At 27.0% G+C, this 20,217-nt stretch overlaps 1 protein-coding gene across 1 annotated transcript; it reads left to right on the forward strand.

Moving 5' to 3' along the window:
- The first annotated feature begins 7,307 nt into the window (after nucleotides 1-7,307).
- Nucleotides 7,308-12,377, forward strand: LOC114392502 (GDSL esterase/lipase EXL3-like). Its single transcript, XM_028353663.1, has 5 exons — nucleotides 7,308-7,657; nucleotides 9,840-9,970; nucleotides 10,072-10,296; nucleotides 11,268-11,523; nucleotides 11,925-12,377. The coding sequence occupies exons 1-5, from the start codon at nucleotides 7,342-7,344 to the stop codon at nucleotides 12,113-12,115; spliced, it is 1,119 nt and encodes a 372-aa protein (XP_028209464.1). The 5' UTR covers nucleotides 7,308-7,341; the 3' UTR covers nucleotides 12,116-12,377.
- Nucleotides 12,378-20,217: the final 7,840 nt, after the last annotated feature.

The following is a 20,217-nucleotide window of genomic DNA, read 5'->3' on the forward strand; positions in this document are numbered from 1 at the left end:
TTTGACATTTTTTTAAATATAGTTTATTACTGTAAGAAAAGAAAATAAATGAAAAGTATGATGATTTTATAGGTTACTAACACATTTACCCATACAATCCTACGAGTTGTATCAGTATCTACATTTATACCAAAATGACTGTTAGATGTAGATAAAAAGGCTATCAAATTCTATTCTAAGAAAAATTAAATAATAATTTTAACATGTGAAAACAAATGAAGCAATTATGTATATGACTAATTACATGCTTATAATTTATAAATGTTATTAGAGAAAATAACAAATGAATTAAAAAAATAAGTCAAGCGAAATTAGATTCAACATATCATATCAAAAAGGTAAAAGTAAACAATGCAGTTAAAAAAGGTAAAAGTAAACAATACAAATTATCTCACATTTGTTGTCATAACCACAAATTAATTATTCAACCTATTTAATCATAATTACCACAGGAGATTTAATGAATTATGACGTGATTTTTTTCACTCCAATAATACAAAAAAAAAATATTTATTCAAATAATACAATCTAAAAAATATTTATCTCATTGATACAAAATACTGTTCATGTTAAAAAATTAATTTTTAAACTAAGTTTTTTTTGCCTAGTTTAGAAATCGATGTCTGCCAAATTGATTTCTAAACTAGGTTTTTGTTTTTTTTTAAAACTTAGTTGAGAATGAGAATTGACTTTTTTTTTCTTTACTTGATTTATTTTAGTTTTTTTAAATTATTTTTCTATTTTTTCTTACATTTTTTTTAAATTAACTATTTTTTGTTTTAATTTTTTATTTTACTAATATATATATATATATATATATATATATATATATATAGAATATCATTTAACAAAAATGCATATATTTAAATAATCACTATAAATATAATTTAGTTAAATATTTATGAAGAATTCATATTTTTAAATAATCTAATTCTTTTCCCTAAATAAATCAAATAAATAAAACATGTTCAATTTTAATGTAAAATGAATATAACAATCAAATTAATGTTTTAATTCATAAATCTTCCATTTTTTTTCTTAAAGAAACTTGGTGAATCATGTTATTTTAATTTTTGATTTTATTTCTATTGATCTTTTGTGCCTAAATATATCCAAAACATTAAAATTAAGCGAATCTAAAAGTAATAAAAAAATCAAGATAAAACATACAAAAAGAGAACTAATTAAATTTTATATATAATGAATAATTACACTTTTTTTATGCATGAATAATTACAATGTTGTAAAATAAAAAAAGTGATTTAGTGAAAAAATTAGAGTTATTTAGTGAAAATAAAAAAGTGGTTTGAATTATCCAAGGTAATAAACTAACAATGTAGTATTAAGAAAAAAAAGTGTGAAAATTATACAAAATTCCATTTATGATGAGAGTTTCTTCTTCTTCTATACAAGCATATAGATCATTAAAAAGGAAAAAAGAACAATTTAAAAAAATAAAGAAATAAAAAAAACTCAATTCTCATTCTGAATTGAGTTTAAAATAAAAACAAAAGTCTAATTTAGAAATTGATTTCTAAATTAAGGAAAAAAATAGCATTGTTTACGTTAAAAATCAATTCCTCATACGGATTTCTTAACGTGAACAATGTTTTATATCATTGAGATAAATATTTTTTAGATTGTATTATTTAAATAAATATTTTTTTTTGGAAATGCACCAATTAACGCATTATGGAAATTATCAAATAACATGCATTAGATTATCAAGTTGTCGTAGGACTGGGACATGCGTCCATACAGACCTGATGGTTATGGTTATGTACAACTTACAACTAATAACAATAAGACAACGACCAACCTTTTTACTAAAAAAAAGATGTTCCTATGATAAAAGTATATAGTTGAACTATCAGAAGCTTTTTTTCTTAATATATAGACTTATATATTATTTATATAATATATAATATATTTTCCTTCTATTTTTAACATGTGATACATTATCAAGTTGTAGTAAGATGTAACAATATTAATTGTTAAATTTATTTCTTTCGATATTTATTTAAGTTGATGGTTATATTATAACTTACAACTAATAACAAACAACAGTATGACAGAGACCTACCTTATGTTCGAAACAGTTGTTTCAATGATAAGCATAGTTGTGAATTATGGGAAACCTTTTCTCAATAAACTTATATTATTTATATAGTACTATTTTTTCCCTATATTTCTTTGTGACATTAAGTATTTTATCTCATATTTTTCTTCTCATCTTTCTAATTTTTTTATTGTACATAAACTTGTACAAAAATGTATAAATATATTTTTACCTTTCGATATTAGATTTTGTTTCCTAATATGTTCATGAATATATATATATATATATATATATATATTAGAATGTTAATATATGTATATATCGTCTTAAATATTTTAAATTATTTTAAAAAAACAAATATTTAATGGTTTTTATGCTTTTGAAAGAATAATATTTTTTTTAATAAAAATTCTATTTTTAAATTCTTAACATATCATGTAACCATTAAATGGGACGCAATGAGCTAAATGTTAATTAAACAAAAATTAGAACCAGAGTAAAGTTCAAGGTCAACATTCAAAACACAGTTTGAAAACAAAAACTAGTACAATACTGAATATACCCTTACTATTACACGGATTAGATTTTTATATATAATTAAAAAGGCACACTATATAAGACTATTATGCATGTTTAAAAACCACAATTTTTTTTTACTCGACAATATGAATATATCACAATTCATCTTCTCTTTTCTTTTTTGCCAAACAACCACAATTCATTTTCAAATAAATGAAATTTTCACAAATTCCCTAGTTGTATTATTGGGACAAAGTGATCACAATGCATGCCGTGTGTGTGTGTGTGTGTGTGTGTGTGTGTGTGTGTGTGTGTGTGTGTGTGTGTGTGTGTGTGTGTGTGTGTGTGTGTGTGTGTGTGTGTGTGTGTGTGTGTGTGTGTGTGTGTGTGTGTGTGTGTGTGTGTGTGTGTGTGTGTGTGTGTGTGTGTGTGTGTGTGTGTGTGTGTGTGTGTGTGTGTGTGTGTGTTTTGAATAGAATGTAGCATAATGTGTTTGCTGAGCTATGATGATGGTTAAATCTAATTAGGAACCCTAAATAAACAAGAAAAACACCAAAATTATTACATAGAAATAACAAGAAAAATTATAAATTATAATAAGCTCAAAACAAATCTAAACAAATTATTTTGGGATAAAAAATTATCCCAGCGCGCCAAGTAAACTTAGGTCATTCATGAAATAAAATTTTGGACCTAAACATAATGGAATATATAAAATTTTTTTCCTGACAATGACTTTAGGCAGGCTTGAGAAATTACTCATACTTTTTGCGGATAGCCAGTTCCCTAAATCCATTATTAGTACGTATGATGAAAATTATCAATATTGATACATTTAATGACGAACCGGTGTCACCCAACTTCAAGAATCCCAGCACTACACTTGACCCGTACAAATTGCAACTATTTAATAACATATATATAACTATATTCAATAATATTTACTGCTTTCACATCATTTTTTATTTATTGTTTAAGGTAATTTATACATTTCCTCATTTTTATCGTTTAAAAAAGTAATTACTTAGACTAATTCTCATTTTGATGATAAAATAATTTTATCTGATTAAAATATCCTTATTTTATAATTAATTAATTGTATTGTATATGGGCCGCCAAAGCATGGAGATGACATTTAAATAAATAAATAGGAAATCACGTCGGATTTATGGAGGTAGACACTTAAGAGAAAAAGAAAGAAAGAAAAAAGATAAATGAGTGATAATATTAATGATGTAATATGACAAAAAAGAAATGAGAGATTGTTTGTAAATTTGGAGTGTTTAAATATGATTTATTAACCATTCTTTTTTTAACCACCATAGTTATGAACTTTATTGTTATTAGTAAATTATTTCTTTGTTTTAAATTATTCGTTATTTTATAATATGAACAACATTAATTGTTTTTTTCTAATAATGTTCTCAATAAATAAATGTTTTAGAAAATGTGTAGCTAACTATACAATACAATTAATTAATTATAAAACAAGGATATTTTAATCAGATAAAATCATGTTATCATGAAAATGCGAATTAGTCTAAGTAATGACTTTTTTAAACGATAAAAATGAGGAAATGTATACATTACCTTAAACAATAAATAAAATGACATGAAAGCAGTAACTATTATTAAATATAGTTATATATATGTTATTAAATGGTTGCAATTTGTTATCTCGTGCAATGGTCATATGTAGTCATTTTTTAAAATTAGGGACTCATCCTTCCTTCCTACTTCATTTTGCTGGAGGTTGTCCTACTAGGTTTTTTGGCCAAATCTCGATAGCGTGATTTCCAGTTTTGATTAGTTTCTTTATTATCAGGGCTTCAACATTAGCACTTGTAAACTATTGTTTCCGCTTGTTGTGGATTAATTGTCTCATTAAAAACACTAGCAAATGTTAGAGCCCAAAAATAGTGCAGATCGAACATAATGCTATGCTGTTTGCTGGTTGAAAACAATCAAAATATGGTAAGAAAACGGTAAAAGAAGCAATAAAAAAAATTATATTTTACATTTTGTAGATGCAACCTTCAAAATGGAGAAATAGAAAACATCTGAGGTACATAAAATAGACAAGAACATTGCATGGACCAACTGAACCTTAAATTTAGATACCACAAATAAAGCCCTACTGGGACAATGTTATGTCACAGTCGTATACTTAAGTGGGGGAGCCCAGGCAAGGCTGGTGCTGACCAACTGCTTCAACAGCCATATCATCAATGCACACTCTTTTTTCAGCGCCAGATCCGCCTACCCTGGACACTCAATTAATTTCTATACAAATGATCAAACTTCACTAGTCATGCATGATGTTAGAGGTATAGAGAGATTTTTTTGGTAAGGAACTCCTATTTATAGACTTATATTTGATGTCTAATTTTGTGTTGATATCCACGTTCAAGTTTCAACGTGATGAATCTTACAATTTAATTTATTGCAGTCACGTTGATCCTACGTTCAAAAGGATGGAAACGTTAAACTAAACACTATAAATCCTAATATGTCAGACACATGATGACATACTAGTATTCGCTAAGCTTAATTAATTAAATCTTGATAGTACTTGTTTCATGAAATCAACTTGCAAAGTGCTTCAAAATCATTTTCTTCTCGAAGATGGTATTTGTTGCCTTGATTCCATTCAAATTCCTTATTTATTAGACATCTTGTCATTATCGATTAACCTTAACTCTTCATAAGGTTCTTTCGAAGTAAAATATTATTACACCTCTTTTACATCTTCTCAATTTTATGAATAAAAAATATTCTCAAAACTTTATAAAAGACACAGCAAAAACTTTCTGTTCATCACCGACACATACTGCCAAAATGTTTATTTTTTAAATACTAAACTTTCAAAGAAAAATAAACCTCTTTAATTGTTTTTTTTTCTAACTTTTCTTTTTTTAGATGGACCATCCATGATCATGATATTGGAGGGAGAATATCAGAGGGAGGTGGGGATTACCACTCTGATAGTTTCTTTTCTTTTGTGGATTTCTCGAATTTAATGATACCTTAAGACTTAGGTTTATGAATTTTTTATTTATTTATATGGTGTTTTATATTTTTATTTTTGTCCGATGTGAAACTTCATCTCACACTTGTAATCCAACACATAAGTAGGCTTGTGGACTGAATTAGATTGATTTTTTTTTATAAAAAAAAATTGATTTCAAACATTTTAGTTTTGTTCCTTAATAATCTAATTGGCTTACTTTTAAAAATAAATCTAATCAAATTATTTTTGGTTTGGATTATATTAGTTTTCAACTTTTGAAAAAAATTCTACAAATATTTCAAAAAATAAACACAAATTAATCCAACAAAAAATGCCGTATCTCATATATAACTCGTAACATGGTTTAAAATTCACATTCAAATTATAAGTTAAAGATAATTTTACAATATGTCAAAGAACAAATACACAATAGATTACATATTCCAGGTTCATACAAGTTATTGAATATATGAACATGTAACTAATTGTTAAATAATCTTGAATACGTACACAACAAAGTTTGGTTCAGTTTGGATTACATTTATTTTTAACATAGGATCCAAGATCTCTTAGAGTAAAAGTGAAAGGAGATGAAAGATGTTCTTTGACACATTATGTTTGATTTTTTTTTTATTGAGCGAAATTTATATACGACCTTTCAAATCTTTGTGAAGTGTTCGCCAAGAGAGGTATTCACGTATTTAATGTCTAATTGTGAAACAAAAAAAGTCTCGTGAATTTAATTTTTTTTGTAATGAAATTATCTACCTAATAATAATTAAACATATGGAAAATGAAAATTGTTTGTTGGTACGAAAGAGTAACGCATGAATTCACATACGAATTGTTGTGATCATGTATTTTGACTCTTTCTTATTTATCTTTATTTTTCAATTTATTTTTTTATATCCAATAGAATTCAAATGCTTGTGTTTTCAATCTTTTCGTGTGAAATTGTTTCGTACTATATGTAGTTAGCAATACTAATTAAAAATATGTCATTATCATTTCAAATAATAAAAAGAAAAAGAATGATGGCTTTTGCCTGTCCGTGTGGTGCATGGATCCCTCAAATCATATGTGCTTGTCTAAGAGCATGTTTGGATATAAGACAAAATATTTTTGAAAGTTTTTCTACGATGTTTTTTAAGGCTCATGTGGGTTGAAATATGATTATGTATGAGCCATCATGTGTAATGACTCTTGGTTTGGCACATCTTGTGACCAACTTTCTTCTTAATTATTAGTAACAATATAATATACTTGTTTGCTGTTCAAAAAATGATGGCTTTTGCCAAAATTAGTTTACTTAATTGACCTGTTATTGTTTAGGCTATATGTACCTACAAGCCAAAACCAGAGAACAATTGTACGTCCTCCATGCAATAAATGAGCTGAAAGGTAAAGGACACGGTTTGTATCAATTATTTTACTTTAAAATAGGAGAATACTAATAAGTATTTTTAAGATATTAATTAAAATATTAAGAGTGTAGATATTTTATATTATAAAAACTTGTTTTTTACTTCGTTGAATTAATGAAATAAAAACCTCTAGCATATCTTGTACTAATGGTCCATCCTATCTTAATAAAATTATTTTTGCTTACAAAAATAAATAAATAAAAAACAACAAATACTATTTTCATGAAAAATTGTGTACGTAGGTCACTAAAAATTTTCTTCTCTATAAATAAGATTGTGGTTATTAGTAGTTCTCCAATACTAGCTAGCTAGCCAAAACTGAAGTAGCCATGGTTATGGTTCATCTCACTAAGCTACTTTCTTCTTCTTGCTCCCATTTTCTCCCTTCTTCTTCCTTGGTGCTTCGTTTGACATTAATAATATTACTAGTTTCATGCAAAACAATTAAGGGTTTGGTGAAACTACCAGCAGATGTGTCTGTTCCAGCAGTGTTTGTGTTTGGAGATTCGGTGGTGGATACAGGCAACAACAACAACAGAACAACATCGTTTGCTCGCTCGAATTTCCCTCCATATGGGAGAGACTTTCAAGGTGGCATCCCAACTGGTCGATTTAGCAATGGAAAGGTTCCATCAGACCTTATAGGTGCGTACTCTCTCTTCTTTATTAACATTATCTTTGTTCTTTATTAAATTTAATCGTAAATAATCATTTTAGTTGCCATCGTTGATGACAATGCATGCGCTATGAAATATTTTTTAAAGTTTAGATAAAAAAGTTAAGCGTTTGATTTTTTATAATAAGAATATAATAAACATTAGTTTGTGTGTCTTTAGTAATATTGTGAAATGTGAAGAATCACATATTCTACACACTAAATCATAATTAGCAGAAGCATAACTTTGTTACTTATTTGAAAAAAATAATTATATGTGGAGATATATTATGTAATTTTTATAACATATAGTTGTGCCCTTTTTATTTCTTTATTATATTAATCAACTTAATTATCACACACTTTTCTTTACTCTCTCATTTTGTTTTCTTTCTTCGCTATTGCTCTCATCTCTCTTTGTTATAAAACAACTTGTATGAATTTATTATATAAATATACTATAGTTCAAAGTAACATCTACTCCCATTTCACTTACCTGAGACATGTGAAGGATTCGCTTATTACTATCAATATCTGGACACTAACTCACCCTACTGGCATGACACCGACCGACATAAATGAAAGAGAACATTACAAATTATTGAGAAGGACTTCTGGTAGCTTATCTGCTCTTGGATTTTAGTCAGAGATGCTACAGTGAATAGAAGAAACTCTTATATTCTAATAAATAATGCCTTGGTAGATTGCAGTGACAATACAGAGAAATAAATATATTTTTATTGCTTAGTACTTTGGTTACAGAGCAAAATGAAGTAAAAACATATTCTAAAAACCTATTTTTTATAGAGAAAATAAGAGAATAAAAGAAAAACAACACTACTATATTAAAATAACAAAAATTTAAGCAAAAAAATTATCAACTTTGTACATTTTTCTTTTCTTTTCTTTTTATACCTTATAATTTTATTTTATCTTCATATAAAATAATTTACTCACGGGATTAAATTTAAAAATATATGTTCACCTAAACAACTTTGAAAGTATATATAAAGGGTTTAACCGTTTAATTCTAATTTTCCACTTTTTAGTTTAAAATGTGTATAATTCTGGTCTCTCAATTTTTTGGAGTTAATTAAGGTTTTAATTTTAAAATTAGGAAAACTTAGTCCCTTGGTTATTATTTTTTTCTATTTAAAATTCTGAAATTACTATTTTCTTGGGAATTTACTTATGGCATTGAGATGTGAAATATTTTTTTAAAATTTAGATTAAAAATAATTTAGTAAAAAATTTAATAAATTTTCCGAATTAGGAGTTTATAAGAAAATATGTTAGTATTTGAAGAGGGGAATTTGGATTTTTAAATTAATAAAATTCGAAGGAATTTATAAGAAATGGTGTTAATATTTGAAAAGGGGAAGTTGGTTTTTTATTTTAAATAAAATTTGATGTTTTGAATTAAAAACAATATAAGAATTCCAAATAGAAAAAAAAATCAACAAAGGAATAAGTTTATTAAATTTTTTTAAAAATAGAAATTAACCGACACTTTGACTTTGGCTTGCTGAGGCCTAGCAAGTAGCATCTCTGCTTATTGCCAATACTAGAGTATCAGTTCTGATTTTTTTTACAACTGCTATTTCGTTTTTATCTTTTTTTTTTCTACGTTATTCTTTACATATTTAATTCTTTTAACAACTTTAAATCCCTTCAATATATTTTCTTGGTTTACACGATAAGTATTTTTTTGTTTTCAAGATATTAAACGTAATTTTTTTTTATATAAAATTAAAAAATGGTAGAAAGTTTTATGAAGACATATCATTATTTCCCCCCCTATAAATTTTATCTCTCTTCTTTTCTTCTGATTTCACAAGTCATATTAACGTGTACTTTACAGTGTTTATTGGCCTAGGTTGAGTTTTTAATTCTCTGCCCTCAAAGGTCCAGGAATGCTGGGATCAGGATATCTGACAAATTAATACATGTTATTGATTATGGGACCGGTTTGATTTTCAACTTATATATGAAATTGCAAAGAAAAATTAATTAGGTGTCAAATAATAAACTTGAGAACTTTTTAGTTATGTAAACTTGAGAACTGATAATATATTTAGTTGATCACTTCGCTGGTAGTAACTAGCTAGTAAGGTTATTTTACATGTGCGTGTATTCTTGCTAACTTTTTTTTTTTGTATTGTAACAAAACAGTTGAAGAGTTGGGCATTAAGGAGCTTCTGCCAGCATATTTGAAACCCAATCTCCAATCTAGTGATTTGATCACAGGGGTCTGTTTTGCTTCAGGTGGCTCAGGCTACGACCCTTTGACATCAATATTAGAGGTACTATATATATGTACTCTATTTAACTAGAAATAATTTTTAATTGTATTCTAGTACGTACTATTTTGTCATCTGATAAAAAACTTGTTGATCATAACCAGTCATCGATGCCATTAACTGGGCAAGTGGATTTGTTGAAAGAATACATAGGGAAACTAAAAGGGCTGGTTGGAGAGGACAGAGCAAAGTTTATCTTAGCCAACAGTCTATTCATTGTAGTAGCAGGCAGCAGTGACATTTCTAATACCTATCGCACTAGATCCCTCCTCTATGATCTTCCTGCTTACACTGATCTTTTGGTCAACTCAGCTTCTAATTTCTTGACGGTAAGCTATGTAGTGCATGTATTAGTGACTGTGTTTTGTTTAAATTATTAAAACAAATAACTATACTATAAACATAAAGTTAGTTCAAGCCTCAGTTCATAACCCTAATGGCACGCTTTAAAAATCTATATGTTAATAGATAGTGATTTTTTTATAATAAATATTAATTGTTAATTTTTATTAATAAGAGAATTAAACCTGTCACGTTTTTTTCTTTTTTTTTTATCACTCAATTACTTTTATATCTCCATATTAATAAATAATGACTTTATCTTTGTCCATATAATTTTTATTTAATAAAATTTAAATTGTCGATATAAGTGGAATAAATTTATTCCAATAATATGATGTATCATACTATTATGTTATCTTTTTTTTTATTATTCTTGGACAGTATAACAAAAAGAAAAAGACAAGATTCAAGTGAGACGCACCTGATATGTATATTTTTTTTTTTGCAACATTTATTACGTCAAATTTATAATATTTGCTTCAAAGTGTCACGCATTGAAAGCTCTATAACGCCAAACATGCTATGTTTTTTTGTGTGGCTATATTGTCTGGGAATTCAAATCCAACATATTAATAGATAATTTTATTGATATAAAAAATTAACATATATTATTGATACTATAAATCGACAATTTTTACATTAATATTTTGTTACATAAAAATTATACTAATAAAAATAATACTAAAAGTTAAGATTTTTGTTGTTGATAAGTGACAATTTATTTTAATACTAGGATATATTAATTCAGAACTGTTGTATGGATTCATATCTCCAGAAAAGCCAATCATGTCGCAGATGAATTGGCTAAACAAGCTTTAAATCTTAGTTCTGATTTTGAAGTTCTGGAGTGTGGATCCTAATCCTATTTTGTTCCCCAGAATGCTATGTGTATTGATTCGTTGAATTTATTAACTGACCAAAACCTTTTTTTTTTTTTTCCTGGTGTATGAATTGAAAGGAAATAAATGAGCTGGGTGCACGGAGGATTGCAGTATTCAGTGCACCCCCAATTGGGTGTTTGCCATTTCAGAGAACAGTGGGAGGAGGATTAGAAAAAAGATGTGCAGAAAGGCCCAACAATTTGGCCCAATTATTTAACACCAAATTGTCAAAGGAGCTTGATTCCCTCAACCGCAACTTTCCCAATAGCAGGAATGTTTTCATCAATGTTTACGACCCTCTACTTGACATCATCACCAATCACCAAAAATATGGTACTACTTCTTAAGCTCACAATGTTTCTACTCAAGCCTTAAAATTAAATTAGCTAGACTTTTATCTATGATAAAATATGTTTTTAATCTTATTTTTAGTTCCCAACTTTCATATTATGTAAGTTGGTATCTGAACTTTATAAAAATTGTGTTTTTAATTATGTTCATAACCTGAAGTTAAAAAAACAAGCAAGTAAGCCCATGGACTTAAAGCATTCTTTTTATAAAGTCTAATAACTAAATTATTGGATAAAAATATATTTTGATTTTTTAGGGGATAATCTAATAATCATGAATGGCAGGAAACTGAATTGCACACTAATTAAAATCTTAAAGGTGGATAGATTTGACTTTGTTACATGAGTTGAGGTTGTAAAATGTTTCCTTCTCCGATGGCACAGGCTATAAAGTTGGAGACACAGGATGCTGTGGCACAGGCAGGATAGAGGTTGCAATACTATGCAACCGTTTCGATTCCAGCTGTCCCAATGTTCAGGATTATGTCTTTTGGGACAGTTTTCATCCTACAGAAAGCGTTTACAAGAGGCTCATATCTCCTATTCTTCAAAAATATTTGGACCAATTCAAGTGACCAGTTATTTTTAAGAAATAAAGCCTCAAACTTGTGGGTGGCTGAAGGCTTGGCTAATTTGTTAGAATTATGTCCATTAATATTATTTAATTATTAAATTAAATCTTATATTATCAATATTAATTATGAAAATAAGTTTTATTTTATTTTAATTTATGAATATTATTTGAATTTATTATGCGAGTGAGTTTATGACGTGTTCTTGGTGTTCACACCAAGAGTTCTATTCTCGTCTGCTAATTATAAAATTATTAATTTGTTAGATAATTTCTTTGACGCAATAATGTTTTGGAGATTCTAGTCGTTACGCATAGACAAGTTTTCGCTCAATTGTTGTTTGTGATTCTTTTCAAGATAATATGTGCGAATTTTATCTCCTCTTATATAGAATGTAGATTCTTTGTAGTCATATGTCGCACATTCATTCTTGCAATTAGATCATCATGATCTAATGGCTGAAATATTCTTATTTTTATATTTTATAAAGATTGAAAATAAAATTAATGGTTGTAATTAAAATTTGCTAATTTCTTAGTGCAAAATCTTATCTTTTTATCTTCATTTTAAGTTTTGGTCAAAATTAGGCAAAATAATTTAGGATATTTTTTTTATCATAGGATGTTTGGAAATTTATGTATACCTTGAATTAAAATGTTTGCATATCTTTATTGATTTATTTAATTAGGTTGTAATTTTTTTTAACTCATTTATGTTTTCGTTTTCAATCAAATTTTACTATCAATAAATTATTAGTTCAAGTAATGTTGAATTTATTTTTCTTAAATAAGGTATTAAGTTTGAGTCTTGTAGATAAAAAAAAATGTAGTTATTGTAAGGAGAAAACTTCACTAAAAATGACTTAATTAATTTTTTTTATGAAAATTAATTATCGACAAAATTAACTGAGACCTCGTGTCAATAACATCTTAAAAAAAATCTATTATGCACAAATGTACTAATGATTCTTGAGATTAGACCAGGGCTTCTATAGTATTGCCTTTTGCAAACAAAACTCACTGAAAATTGTTCTTTTCATAATCAAAATTGAGAGAATTCCTTACTCATTTTAGTCGTCGTATTTTTAGGCGAAAATCACTTTGAATCATGCTCAATTTTGACTTGTTTTTAAATGATTCTGGAGATTATAATGTATACAAATATTTATATGATGGAAATATCTCATTGTGCATATTAAAATAATTTTTTTTCTACTAACTATTATGCCTGCCTTTTTCTATAACTTTGAATGAGATAAATTTTCAGAACTAGAACAAATTTATGGATTTGTGATTGTGTTTGATCATTGTCAATATTGACTTAGTTTTAAGAGAAAAAAGAGCCTCCAATTATTACTATTGAGTCTAGTGCTGTCATGGGAGGTTTTCTGAGAGATGTGAGCACTTAAACATAGTGTGTCTGATGGTGACAAAATTCACCATAAAATAGCCTATCAGATAGAGTATTTCAAATAATCGTAGTGCTAAGACTTTTTTAAAATCCGTTGATGAAAAGCTTACGACTTTTTTTATTAGAAATTTAGGACTCTTTATAAGGCTTAGAAAAGTCCTTGTTTGATAACGTCATACATGATAGTCATCGGTGTTCGTGAACATATATGCTAAAAATGACATTATATTTTACAAATTGAAGATGACACATTTATATTATTTATTCTTTTTTATCAAAGGGACTGGTATTTTTTTATTCATGACATATTATTTACACTCTTACAAATGTTACGAAAATTAGTTTTCATCAATGATTTTTTTTTCATGAGAAGACTTCAAAAAGAGATGGAGAGTGAGAAAAGAAAAAATGGTGGATAAAATGTGCAATCGCCCATTTTATTTTCTATTTCCATCTCTTGGGCCGACGTGAGCATTTCCTTAGGTCCGGTTATGCCTTTTAGGGCTGTTGTTTACTGCACTCTCATTATTGTATTATGTACTTTTTTCATTATGGAAAACTCATTCTAGGATGTAAATTATTATTTTAGAATGGACTTTCATGAATTTAAGAGAAGTGCAGGATGCAATAACGAGAATGCATGAAACAAATGTCTTATTTCAGCTCTTGTTTCTTATACTGTCATTGTTGTATCTTGTATTTCTCATTGCATTTTGTAAAATCCATTCCAAAATATGCAATGCAGGGGGGCCTACGGCTGGTCTTGGGGTGGCCTTTGCCCCCCTAAATTTTCTTAATTTGGTTTTCTAATATTGTATAATGCTAATTAGGTAGTTATTTTTATTTAGGAAACTTAATTAAGTACGTAAATAATATCATTTTTATGTTATAATAAAATATTATATTCTGCAGAAATAATTTATAACATTTTAGAGATAATTATATTTTTTCTTTTTCATGATAAAATATTTGAGTACTATTTATTTTTATGTTAAATATTTTTCTTTTTATTTATTTTTATTATTATTTTTAAAGTTCTAAATAATTCTAGTTTGTAATGAAATGATTGTATTAACCTTTGTCAATGGCTAATGGGCTAAACTCTAAAGTTCCTATTCTTGCTGACTTGCCGTTGCTGTTGCTGCTGGACGCCTTAATTAACTTAATTAGACCCCTAATCATGTACTATAAGTATTACAAATTAAATCACCTTCAATATAAATAACGAGTTAATGAAGTGAACTAACATTAATTAACAAATCACCTTCCGTAAGAATATGAAGACATGAAATTAATAGTTCAAACCACACTGACCACATGAATAGATAATAATACTAGTAACAATATGACAGTGATAAACAATGACAATCTACTCCCAAACATAAGAGGAGATTTTGTTAAAAGAAAAAAACTATTGGAAGAACATGTCCTTGGACAAATTTCAATGAAACTCTAGTAACAATTCTTTTAATCCATATCCAGTATTCAGCATGATCCTACTAAGCACATGCATGGAAGTGGACTGATTGTGACGATGGGGTCATTTGCATGACTTGTGTTCCTACAAGAGAGAACAAAGACGTGTTAATAGAAAGATTGTTTTGACAAAAATTAAGTGATTTCTTTTGCGAATTAGATGCAATCAACATCTAGCATCTAACTTGACGGCAAAAAGGCAAGTGCTTAAAACGTATTTATTACTATATGCGGCACATTATTAATTAGAATCCCGTTAAGTAAGTGATTATAATTTTTTTATTCTAAATATTACAAAAATGTTAATTTTAGTGACAAATCAATTTACATGTAAATTTTAAAGTTTCATCACTAAAATTTTACTGACGCTCATATTAGTGAGTGTATATTTGTCATTAAATTTAGTCACTAATCAATTATTTTCTTATATGCCAAAGATTTCATTACTAATAGCAGTGTTTAGGTTGAGCATAAGATGTGTCAAACTCAAAACACACAATACAAAAGTAGCAGTCAAAGTAGCTTAGTTCTGCTGGATCAAAATACATGCTAATTTTAATTAGCCAACTTCCCTTCTGACAGTGACCATCTATTAGAAATTAAAAAATGACCTACCATCAAATATAACTAACCGTACATTACCATAAGAAAAAGAACCTATGAGAAAGGCACAACTCTTTTAAGCAGAGAAACAATCAGGTCAAGTGTGAGGCAACCACAAAGTCAAAGTGAATACTACTTTGTGGTTACTGATTCAACTACTCCAACTAAATCATTGAAATGAAACTCAATTGAGCCAGAACAGAAAATCTATGTAACCAGGAATTAAAGTTACTGTTATCCCCTTTTGAATTGCATAAAGATCCCCAAAATCAATTTGCTGTGGGTCATGAAGAACTCCCACTGACACCCCCATCCACTTTCCAGTAAAACACTTGCTTCACATCCTTTTGCAAACTTTCTACAACATTTATCACGAATACTCTCCCAGCCAGAGAGATGATAATAAAATTCACACTTAATTTTATTCCACTCCCAAAAATAGAACTTAATCTATTTTACTATTTCTTTGATGTCTCTTTTACTCATCAAGAAAATCAGTGGGCCAATCAAATTATCATTAGGAAAATCACACACAGAACACCATTTCAACAAGTGAACATTGATGTGTAAAATTATTACGTATGATATATATCGGTGGAAAGCTTCCGTTGCCAAACTATTAAGGTAGCGTCTACTTAATTATTGGGGCCTAGGCTCGACAGAAAATTCAATCCTTTCCACACGCGTCTGCTTCTAATTTGGTTTGAATTTTTTAATATTTGATGGTTACAGATACAACTGACACCTAACTCAATTTAGTAGATCCATCATTTTATTTATTTGATGATTCTACACTAGTCACTAGAACTACTCTCACATGAAAACGATGTGTAATAATAAAATTTAGGCTTAGACGTAATTTTTTCTCACTCATCTTTCATATTGTGAATTTTATCATCAAATTATGAATTTTTTGTTGCCATTTAACTTCTAAAATTTTACTTATTTTACCACCTAATTTTTAAAACAAAAGTGTTTAATTAAAATTTTGAAAAATTGAGTAAAAAAAAGTTTAATGATAAAATGTGTAAAATTTCTAAAATTAAGTGACAAAATATACAAATTTCATATTTCGATAGCAGAAATCGTGAAAACGTCAAAGATAAACAGAAAAAGTGCATGTCTAAAATTTAATTTTAGGCTGTAGCTTATAACATTTATGATTAGATTTGGGTGAAATATATGAAGTGTGAAAACAGAGGATTTATAATAAAAATGTAAGGTGACTTTGGGTTTATAACTGAAATGTTTTAATTATTGATTAAATTACTTCATTTCATTTAAAATAGGATAGAGGTTACAATATGATCAAACACATGGGTATAAACATAAGACAACGATGCTCTTGGTAATGAATGAACATTGTTGGCTTGAGTCTTACAAAACTCACCAATGAGTTTGGAATAAGTTGTAACAAAGGTTTACACTTTGAGATAATGATGTTAAAATTTGTTATTATTCAAAGTGTCTGAAATTCCATCAACAACCAGTTTGCAATCTGATTCCACCAGTACAGTTGGAGTTCTTAGACTATACTTTTTATTTTTAATAAAGAAAGATACTCGTCTATTGAAAATTTGAAGTAAATTAATTCCCCGATATGTTTGGCTCAACGTACAGTATTACATCGGCTTTGTCGGAGAATAACATCCTTTAATTTGTTCTTCTTAAGCTTTTATCATTTGAATGACAATCATTATAAGAATTTTAATAAAAAAGGTTAAGTAGTGTGGGTTCACTTGTATTTTTATTTGTTATTTTAACTTTTTAATTATAAAACACTCATCTCATTTTTAATCTCTTTCCTATTTTTAAAGATTTATACAAAAAATACAAAAGAAAAGGTATTTTTAGTCCTTTCCTTTCTGAACAAATCTTTAAAAATAAAAAACAGATCGAAAACAAAATAATATTTTTAAATTAAAAATAAAACAAGTGAACTTATCTTATTACCACAGCCACACAAATCAGTCCCATATGACAAGTGAACTTGTTTGATTCTGAATTTAGTTATTTTCATAAATATGAAGTATTAAGAAATATCATGGTTTTTGACTGGTGAACACTGAACTTGACCCTTAACGAAAATGAAGGAAAGTGGTTCCTGGATTGAGGTGCCAGTTGAATGAAGTCAATGAACATGAACACTCCCTTGCAAATGATGAGTTCACTATTTAATTAATGCTTTTATAGTTAAAAAAATATAAGAAAATTAAGAAAAAGGAGAATGCTAAGAGTGACTTGGTTGAGAGTGAAAAACATTTTGGTCTATTTGGTAGGAGAGAAAGTGAAAAAGAAAAGAAAAGAAAATACAGTTAATAAAATATATTTTTTTCTGTGTGGTTGGACAAAAAATTGACTTATAGAAAAAAAATTTAAGGTAACACATGATTAGAGTGTTTTCTATTTTAATTTTAGAAAAACAGAAACTAAAAGTGAAAGTACGTCATGTTAAAATTTACAAAAAAAAAAATCATAAAATATTTTCAAACATAAGTTTAAAATTGAAAATAATAAATTAACATTTTCATTTTTTTCTTGAAGAAATAAAAACACGATGACATCATAATAAATATTTGCTTTGAAAATATTTATTTTTTAAATTTTGAAATGAAAACTATTTTTAAAAAATGAGAATAGAAAATAAATACAGAAAAATAAACATTCAAACTAAATGTCCCCTTTTCATTTTCTTTCCATTTCAAGTTTTAAATTTTCATTCTTTCCTTAGTTTTCTTTCATTTAATCAAACAAACCATTAGTAACAACATAACGATGTTGCATTATATTACTAATCTTGTGCTTGATAGAAGAAAAAAATAAAAGAAAAGAAAGGGATAAGAAAATACATATAACGAAACATTTTTTTTTGTTTGGTGGAAAAAAGTTATTAGAAAAAAAGAGAAATAAATTGACTCATAATAAAAGTAAAAAATTTAAATTTCCCTTTTTCATTTTATGTCCAATTCAAATGTCAATTTTTTTTCGTCTTTTATTTTTGTTACTTCCAACCAAACTGAACATAATAGATAGTATTAGTGTCTTCTATGTGTTTTTTAACTTTTAATATCATCTCTCAAATGTATTGGCATGGTCTTTTATGTTGTAGTTTTTAATACTAGAAACTACTGTTTTTAATTATTATATGAGAAAATACTTTTTAATATGTTAGTTTTTTGTTGCCTACAATAATTAAATGTATGTATAGATATTAAAATAACTACTTTTCAGAGCAACTGCCAACTGTTGGTCACGGAAGCCATCGCTGCGCTGACACAGATAGCTTGAATTGAATTGCTGTGATAGTTAAATGTATGATCACGATTCTCTACAATTCTATAAAGAGCATCACAAAAGCTCAGTCATAAAAAATATTGCTTTCATATAATATAATAATATATATATATTTTTTTTATCATAGCTATAAAGTATTTATCAGGTTTTGATGACTAGCCTGTGACGTAAAATCTATTTGAATACTTTTAATGAAATTCTTTTTTCTAATCAAATTTTTCTTCATCCAAAAATTTAAATCCGAAATTTTATTTAATGAATCTAAGTACATCGTTATCGATCACACTAATAACTTGTTGATTATAATATAATAATATAAAATAAAGGTAATACTCATTGATAATATAAAACTATAATACTCTTTCCTATTTAATTATAAGATTGTTTTAATTAATTCATGTTTCTTAGAAAAAATAATTAGTTTAATTAATCACATAGTAAATATATTAATTAATGATATTATCATTAAAAATTATCTTTTTTATTTCTTAAATTATTAATTGGATTGTTTCTTATTAATATTTGAAGAAAATAATTAAGCAATAATACATATGCAAAATATAATTAATGCATTTAAAAACTAAAAATATTTCTATAAATAATCGTATAATCAGGAAAAAATATATATAATTCGATTCTCTACGATAGAGAACATCACATAATCTGAGCCAAAAAAAAGTACACAAGTCACAATTGAACCAACGTGGTTGTACCCGTGGGAGAGTGGTGAAAAGTTATAGTTTCACATGCATCCATCACGATCTTTACATGCTGTCACGTTTAAAAACAAAATTCTTTCATAACTGCTCTTCATCAAAACTTAATATTAAGAATAAAAACTAAAAAATAGATCGATTCAATTTTTTTATCGATAAATATAATACTAATTATTACTATTATTAATTTTTGTTAGATGGAAAATTCAAACCTACACCTTCTTTTTTTTTTTCTTTCAACCTTTACCATTAGACTAATCTTAATTATATTTTCTCTATCAAGTAAAACATATTTTGAGTTAATAATTTGATATCATTAAATAAAATAAACAAAATCAAATTTAATTATATTTGAGTCTAAAATTTATTTTTTGTTACTTATAATTAAATTCGGAATAGTAAATAAGAACCTATTGTAAGAAAAGCAAACAAAATTTGAATAATAAATAAATTTGAGTAATTCTTCGTTGTGAGAATTTCACTTTTTTTGTTTTTGGTTTAAGAATTTTACAATGTTAATTCTACTAACAAACTGCGGTTAGAATTGTATCTCTTTTGATAACTTTTTTAGGGTCAAATTCTTCTCATTTTAATTTCCTTTATATA

Source organism: Glycine soja, chromosome 17, assembly GCF_004193775.1.
Source record: "Glycine soja cultivar W05 chromosome 17, ASM419377v2, whole genome shotgun sequence".
NCBI classification, from domain to species: Eukaryota; Viridiplantae; Streptophyta; class Magnoliopsida; order Fabales; family Fabaceae; genus Glycine; species Glycine soja.

Excerpts from the sequence above, each read along its gene's own strand:
- LOC114392502 (XM_028353663.1), top strand. The coding sequence starts at position 7,342 with ATGGTTATGGTTCATCTCACTAAGCTACTTTCTTCTTCTTGCTCCCAT. Across the intron at positions 7,658-9,839 it reads GGTTCCATCAGACCTTATAG|TTGAAGAGTTGGGCATTAAG; the intron begins GTGCGTACTCTC and ends GTAACAAAACAG. Across the intron at positions 10,297-11,267 it reads CAGCTTCTAATTTCTTGACG|GAAATAAATGAGCTGGGTGC; the intron begins GTAAGCTATGTA and ends ATGAATTGAAAG.